Source organism: Echinococcus granulosus (genome assembly GCF_000524195.1).
Source record: "Echinococcus granulosus chromosome Unknown EG_S00312, whole genome shotgun sequence".
NCBI lineage: Eukaryota > Metazoa > Platyhelminthes > Cestoda > Cyclophyllidea > Taeniidae > Echinococcus > Echinococcus granulosus.
In genome coordinates, this window is record NW_020170692.1 from 3,514 (window position 1) to 12,246 (window position 8,733).

The 8,733-nt window shown below is 41.0% G+C and overlaps 1 protein-coding gene across 1 annotated transcript; it reads right to left on the bottom strand. All coding sequences in view use genetic code 11, as the record gives it.

Moving 5' to 3' along the window:
• Positions 1-978: 978 nt before the first annotated feature.
• EGR_10960 (hypothetical protein) lies at positions 979-8,152 on the bottom strand (the record flags this gene model as incomplete). Its single annotated transcript, XM_024500209.1, has 2 exons — positions 979-1,206; positions 8,012-8,152. The coding sequence occupies 2 exons, from the start codon at positions 8,150-8,152 to the stop codon at positions 979-981; spliced, it is 369 nt and encodes a 122-aa protein (XP_024345378.1).
• Positions 8,153-8,733: the final 581 nt, after the last annotated feature.

An 8,733-nucleotide genomic window follows, 5' to 3' on the forward strand; every position in this document is an offset into this window, starting at 1 on the left:
AGAAAGGTAAAATGGATATTAAAAAATTTAGACAAAATATGACAAAAATTATTTCGAAATTTCATTGCGTTTACTTGTTATGTAAAGGCTAGTTGGAAGCATTTATAAAATGACAATATGAAATCTGTCGTAGCTAAGGGAAATAAGGATCTGCAAATACCTCTAAACCTTTCTGCATTTTTTAGGTAATGACGCTTGCAGCATACATTCTTTAAGGCACAGGGTGGCTGCAAACTACACTTTCACATAACGCCATGTTTTGCGACTGTGTAAATGCATTGGCGTGGGTTCTGTACAGGTTACAAACGGGTTAATAAGGAAATGAACATCAGAAAGCAAGGTTTTTGATGCTGTTGCACTCCACCCTACTCAATTCTATTCTCTTACCTTCTGCTACATTGCTAAAAAAATGCCACTAGAATCACGGCTTGAATAACATGGTGGAAGGCTCACACGGACAATAATTCCTTTACTACCAATCAGTCACCTTTACACCAAATTCCTTCTATATGCATTTCACTAACCAGTTAACTGGTCATTTAAAAGAACGTCAATTTATGTGTTCAAATACACTCCACACCTACAACTACAGTTGCGTGTACAACCAGTTTCACATCTGGCGCCATCCTTGTTCTAATTTGTTTGTCAATAAGGCTATAAATAGCAGCACGTCTAAATGGTACTAAAAATAATTTTTAAATTGCTCCCGAGTTGCTCATAATATGCACGAAATTCGTCACTCCACTTTAAGCTTATCCATCAACTCTTCTCAATTCTTCATTTCTTCCTCTTCATCTACTACCAATACTGCGTTCGGCAATCAATTGTCCAGCTCTTGGTTTTTTCACACTCAGTACATGTAGAGCTTGGGGTCTGTTTCTCTCTGTGTGCCTTTACGCATGAAAGACGACGTCTTCTCGTCTTACCAAAGCTGTGCGGATAATTGCCTTCGCTGTCATCCCCAGTCCAAATGCACATCTATCTTGTCGTCATCCCTTTTTGTAGTATGACTACCAATCCTCCAACTAGTGACAAGTAAGGTGGAGGCGGAGGCGGAGGCGAATATGGGGGTTGAGCTCTATGAGGAGGTGGAGGATGAAGGGTAGGAAGCAAAGTAGGATGTAAATGTGGATGCGGTAGGCACAGAAGAGAAGGAAAACTACCAGACGCTCTGTTCCTCAAAATGAACCGGTATTCTAGTCCAGGCTTTAGCGATTTGAATATTGCAAGTAGATGCAGGTCAGCCAATCAGTCAGTCAGTTATCCAGACCGTTGTCCAGCCGTCAAGTTAGATAAAAAATAGGGGCGAATAAATTGATGAGTAATGCAATGAACGAAATCATTTATGACACGAAGGAAGAAGATTCATTATAACCATTTGCTTCTTGCAAGGTAGTTGTACAGATAGCTGGATGGCCAGATAGTCTATGCATAGCTAGATGGATGGAGCTGAAGATAAATGGGTAGAGGAGAGAAAAAGAGATCAGTTATTAGCCCAACTCCAGAGCCTAAATCTCATTTACTACACATTTACTACACAATTGGTGTAAAAGGTGATTTATTAGCAGCAGAGAATTCTTTGTCGGTATGACCTTCCCACCATGTCATTCGAGCTGCGATTCTAGTAGCACTTTGTTTAGCAATGTAGTAGAAGGTAGGAGAGTAGAACTGAGTGAGGCGGAATGCCTTAGCATCAAGGATCTTGCTTTCTGGTGTTCATTTCCTTATTACTCTGTTTGGAACCTCCATAAAACCCAGACCAATCCATTTACACTCTCGCAAAACATAACGTTATGTGAAAGTGCTCTTTGCAGCCACCCTGTGCCTTAAGGAAAGTGTGCTGCAAGCATCGTCACCTGAATAATACAGAAACGTTTAGGAAACATCTGCTGATCCTTATTTCTCTCAGCTACGGCAGAATTCATATTGTCATTTCATAAATGCATCCAACTAGCGTTTGTTTAAAAACAAGGAAGTGCACAAAAAGATAAAAAGAGGTTTTTTTAATATTTGGTTCCATTTTTTTGTTCGATTTTATGTTGTTCATAATGAAGTTATCAATTAGCAGGGAATAACTCCGATAATTTAGACTTTGCTACGATAAACGGGCGACGACGCCATTCGGCATGCAACGGAGTGAATATTTAGTGGCAAGAATATGGAGAACAGCCACCTACAAATAATCATTAAGCGAGAATTTAGCAGTTTGTTTTAATTTTTTTGTCTTGACTTACCTATACTATTCCAAATACCGCGCGTTTAAATTATACTGAAATACGTCTGCTAATTTTAATCACTCCTTTTTTATGCGCTGTCAGCGCACAAATAAAGGCATTACACAAAATTCAAATAAAGGAGAACGTCACTGCTATACCAAGCAAAATGACAGTTCTATTAACGGTTTTGTGTTTATGTCTAATTATGCGCATTTGAATATCTACCCTCAACAATTTATAAGGAAAAGTACTCCAAACTTCTCTTAGAGGTGCTTTTAATTTGCAACCAATCTGAAGTTCGTAAGTTTATGCTAGAAAATAGGTCTTCAAAATTTGGGTCTGTGACATTCTAATGAATTCCTGTCATTACTTAAAAGCATGTTTGCTTTTTAAGTGCAAAAAATTGTTGCTGATTTAAAAACGAATCTGTTATGCCTACACATTGTAATGTAGTGAGTAACTGCTTCTGTGTGTCTTTATATTCTTACCTTTGCCTTACTGCGTGTTATTTACCACTGGTCAATCAAAAGCCAACCATCTGCTTAAGTCGATTTGTCAGGGCATTATTGTGGAACACTGTGGTGCAGAATTTATGGTGGTTGGGTTCACTATGCGCAGCGAGTAAACCCTAAATGCAGCCACTGGGCTTAAATGCCATTCCTTAATATCAAATCCTCAAGATGTGTAAGCAGCACAAAACGCAGTAGTGAGTGTCCCACACTGAAGGGGTATTATGACGCGCTCTATACGTTCCTCCCAGTTCCAACAGATGGAAAGCACAAGAACTTCCTCTGCTGCCCAGTAGATTAGACAACTGTACTTGGCATTGCATCGACGCAATAAACAACAGTTCATGCCGTTTTACTGATCCAGGGAGGAGTTGGTACCGGCATACAGGCGCGTGAGAATATGTTCGTAAAACAGCCTTGGGCAAGGTGGAATTCCCAACCAATTATTGCGACGACAAAATTGAATGACTGTGGAAGACTTATTATTGTTGGTATTTACTATGTTAACACTGAGAAATAACATTTTGTTCACGTTCATCGCAATCGCTAGGAAGTGAATCGCGAGTCGACTCAGACGAGGTAAGGCTGTTTGGTTTGACCTGTGCTGTGTGCCAAGTACTCATTGCACAGAAGGTCGTTGTCCATTTCCGCAGAGTCCACTAGATGGCCATCAGGGTAGACAGCACGGCACTCTGGCTCCTTGTAGTTCGACGCCACGTTAGGTGAAGCTGCGCCTACACCTGCGAAAATGATGAACGCAAAATATATCAACAAATTAACCAGCACCATTTTTATACAGCCGCAACATGCCACGACAATTCATTAGCTACTGGAGGAGGTCGGTTTGGTGAATGGTAGCAGGACCTGCAAAATACATTTAGCGTGCGACTGATTTTACAGAAAAGCGGTTTCTCTTGTTAGGGAAATGTAAGAAGAACTTTCTTGAAATTAAATTCTACTTATTAATGTGGATCAAGCACTTACAAGACAGATGATAGGAATCACCAACAAATCCATGCAAAGCTTTTAGTGTTTAAATCTACTTGTCTGCAAAAACAGATTCCCTGTCAACAAGATCTTGGATAAATTTATGAAAAGCATGACAACCAAATACGATATGAATTTAAAACTGAATATTATAACAAATAATGCCTTCCAGCGAATCAGAGCAAAAAAAGATTATGTTCACAGGTGCCCAGGCAGACAAATTTGAAAAAAAAATGCAAAGACTGGAAAATGCCGCCCTCGCAAAAGAGGATTTACAAACCTCTCGAAAAAAGCATCAGTACGAAAATGGGACAGAGGTACCTTGGCGGCTGCCTTGGCAGCGAAACAGTCGTGCACTTCATCAAGAGCAACTTCACAGAGGCAAAGACAGCTTCAAGAGGCGCTGTTGAGGTCAAGCACTAACTTCAGCAGGTTTGCTCACAATGAGAGAGAAGGCGTGAAGGGAAACGTAGTTTGTGGACCTTGTGCTCTATCAAGCAAGAAAGGTGAAGGGGTGCACAAATAAGAAAATATGGATATTTGAGGATGAGAAGTAGGAAAAGCATTCGCAGAAAGTCTGCCAAATTTGTACAACATGACAAGTGCCACAGCATCAGGCATGCTGCCTCACACAAGAGCTGGAATAAGCAAGCAAAGGCTCCAATGCCTATCGGTTTCGGCACTGAAAGAATAGAAAAAAAGAATGAAGCAACTATCTCGTTCTACATCCCACCCACCCCATTTTTTCAAGGCTACACTCTATACGGTCTGCTCCTTGCTAAGGCGGCACTGCCATAAGGAGACACTGACTTGCAAAAGCAACGTAGAACACTGACAGAGAGGATGCAATGCCAGGTCGTGAAACATTAGTGGAGTGAAAAACAAAGCCCCTCACATTCCCCTTTCTCTCCGTTGAAGCCACTGTAATCATGATGTACAAGGGAATTGAATTGCGCACACATAAAGGAAAATAACAAATTCTGAAGCCCACTATTTTAGTAATTAAAAAAAGAAAGAGAGGAAACCGTACATAGTTGCTTCTACCTTCCACAGAGCACCTGTCGACAAGGATTTATCTTACGTTAACAAATTCAAAAATGCAAAGCAATGCAGTCAAAAAGAATTGAAGAAAGAAAAGACAAAGCTTCAAAAGCGATAATGCGTTAGAAATATAAAGCCATAAAATTATAGTAATAACTAGATAACAAATCTCCAAAGCAGAAGAAATTGCAGTTAGAAGATACCGTGGACAAAAGTGAGCCGAACAAAAACAATAGAGTTAAGGGTCAGCAAAATTACACGTGCAGACAAAAAGAAAATAAACGAAATACCGTAAGAGAAAAGAGACCAAGTGACGGTACAGGTAAGCACCAGTGGGAGGAAGAAATCGCTCCGCACTATTCTGCTTCGCTATACCTCACACGTTGCCACCACCAAGGCTTCCCATCACACTCACAGCAACACAAAAGCAGCATCGCAACACTTATCAGAGTGCTCGCAAACCGGTTTCTTAGTTAAGCTGTCTATGATAACCATCTTTCAGATCTTGCATTTACTTATGCTAGAGAGTACATCTGAATTCAAAGGGCTTCGAACCCAAATGTTCCACTCGCCGATACCAGAGATGGCAACACCTCAGCTTAGAACCTATCGTCTTGCCTCACACACTTCGTTAACTTCGATCAACAAGAAAATGAACATTTCTCTCCACGAGTTCGCTTGACATTACATATTTCTTTGCATTTCGAACAAAAGTTAGTAAATGTGTACAATATTATGTACTAACGAAAAAAAGTAGCGACACATAATTACCGAGACATCATCACAGCTTGGAAAGGGCGAGTTGGTGAACAGGGATGGAGAGGGTGGGTGGTTTAGGCAATCTTGCGCTGTCCCTCTTGGAATCGCTGCCAGAAGAAAAAGACCCACCATTCCAGTGCTTCATGTTACAGGCTTACAGAATGTACCATAACCACCAGACAGTGTTCAAAGGCAAAAAAACACCGTGTCATCGATCCTGGCTCGGGAATGGTTGCAAACGAATCAGAACGGACTAAACTTAACACTGGAGACGACACTCAAGGCTTTGGTACGGACGCCAGGTAGGTGCGTACACGCAAATCCAGGGCAGGCGCGTGGACACCTGCGGTAGCTAAATTCGGTGGTAGTGACAGCGGTGGCAACAGAACACCGTGTGCCTCGTCAACTACCGATGGTGATTGCTTGCGACGACGCAGAAGACAATATAATTAGGCCAATAATCCAACGCCTAATATTACCAAAAAGGTGCCAGAGAGAAATCCAATTAGCGTACCCCGTAAGTGAGAGCCGCTGCAACTGCGTACGAAGCATCGAGCTAATACTTTCATCCTCATGGCCGCCGTCAAGAATCAAATGAATTTAACAAGAGAAGAAATCAGTCATTATCCACCGTGTTTTACTGTCACGACATGTATGACCATTGGTGCATTCCATCCCATTCGATCTGCCTTCCAATTTTTAAAACAAAGGCGTCGCACATATTTGACGTGTGAGATCAAGCAAGAATCGTGTTAAGAGAACAATGGTGGAAGAGGGAAGTTAAAATCAACAAAATGCGAAAAATAAAACCTTCCCCTTTCTACACCCAGCCACGTATCCTCTGACCTAGAAGCGTGAAACACGAAGAGACCTGTCAATGCGACTGCATCATTTGAATGCAGCGTTTGCGGTAACTTTTCAGAAATCAAGAATTTCCGCATTCAAAAGCCAATGCAATGTACTAATCTTGCGCAGTTCCACCAATGAATGATTTAAGCTTTGATCATGCAAATTGTATGTTCACACACATAAATGCTCAGTCGGTTGGGTGGAAAAACACCACTCCCACAATCGCCAATAACAGTTCGCCTTTTGCGATCGTCATCAAGACGTCGACATCATCTCCGAATGACGCACCGGTGCAAGATTGCGTGTCCCATTGCTGTGCTGGGCTTGAAGTAGAAATGCACGGGATCGGATTTGATGCCTTCGTTACCTGCCATCTTGATTAGAAGCATCAGTTTAATTTTTGGAGAATTCATGTGCACGGTACAAAATGAGGCCCCACAACTTACTCATGGCATCATTGCTGCTAATGCTGGCAAATGCAGCAGCAGGCAGAATATCTCATCTTACATTTGCATTAGCCGACATCCAAACAGATTACTCATGTAGCCACCCCCAGTGAGGTCAAGCAGATCACTTTGTATGAAAACACCTGACGGACACACTAAAGAGAAAGACTGGGTACTTAATCTATTAACCTGCAAGTGAATGATAGGTGAGTAAAGATACTAGGGGCTAAGGACTAAACTAAGCAGTCCGCAGAGGAGGGCGGCAGGTGTAAGTGGAACGGGAGTTAATTCACGGCACACCTGATTCATAGCTCAAAAGGGCTAAAGACTTTTAAATTACTCAAAAGAAGTACAACCATTCTCTCAAGACGCCCTATCTCCGTGAGACAAGATAGGTTATGGAGCACACAATCAACCCCATAATAAAAAGCACTGAGGTTAAGGCAAACAAGGGACCTACATTGCATCCAACACATCATCATAATGTGGAAAATAAACATTTACACTCTCAACCCAGACGAATTTAATTAGGCAGATTACTAAACATGGACTAGCTCCTGTTTAAATCGTTGGCAGGGAAAAGAACAATTCTTAGAACTTCAGATGTTTGCCATTCCTACATTTGACTTGTCACAGACCCAAGCAGTAGACGTCCACGCAATTGTTATTCAAGACGAGTCAAACAATAGACAGGCACTAAAACCGGGATCGTATTACTGCATTCCTGCCAGACGACACATATCCAAAATGACTTACATAAAATTGCCCTGACTTCATAGGAGGTCAAGTGAATATATTAGCATTGATGACTGTTATAAAACGACTAATTTGGAGGCACCAGATGGTAGGTTGAAGAAAAGGCGACACTTATTATTAATCTTAATAACAGAAATTCACCCAGGCCAGAATCCCCAAAAGCAAATGAGTAGGTGCAGTTAACATTCACCGTAATCATAAAAATCCATTTGATGGACTCAGCTGTCACAAGGTAATAAGGTCAAATTACGCAGATAACACAACAGTGCTTAGATAGGGCAAGAATAATTGGCACCGATTTCGAGGTAAAGTAAGTGAAACATCCTATATTTCCTGCCATTTTCCATATAGCCAAAAATCTATCCAACATGTCTTTGCGTGAATATAGAAATAATGCGAACCTTTTGGAGATTACATAAGGAAGGAGTTACTAGCACTAACATTATACCGACTGATGAGAAAAGACTTCGAGGTCCTCCAAAACCCCTAGAAGTGGCATCACATATGGAGCAATCACGTGGATTATCAAGATTGAAGAGGACAATCGACCGCTACAACCCTTGCACTGCCGACAAGAAACAGCCTGCATCTATGCAAAACTCTAAACTGGGGGCTATCAACTATCCTAAACTAAAAGAACACATGCCACACGTGTGATGCACTAAAATTAATTGTTTTCTAGGTAAAAGATTGAAGAAAGATGCTATCATCCCCTTTTGGATTCATGTCAAGTCAACATTTTATTTGCCAAAGATGGAGAGCATATGGAGCCGAGTTTGACAATCTTCGGATGCAACATTTTGCATAAATCCTCCAACCAAATTTCTGCGGTTAAACACACTGAAAACAGTCAGATTCTAAAAAACCTAGGAAAAAAATTGTGTATCAACTTAGTGTTGCTGTACCATTCACATACCTTATGCTGTTCAAGAAATAACCTAAACATTGGTGCCGCAAAGAAAGTTATGAAAGTTGCCTAACTGGTCAGATACAAACCACCATTTTGGGTGGGATTAACTGGACATTTGTGGATAAATTTAACGTGTTTCTTGAATTTTATGAACAAAACAGAACGTCGATTACATATAATTAAGAAATTGTATGCTTGACTTCCCATCTCAGTTTCTCTAAACCCGATGTCATATATGTGGCACGGTCCCTAAATTTGAA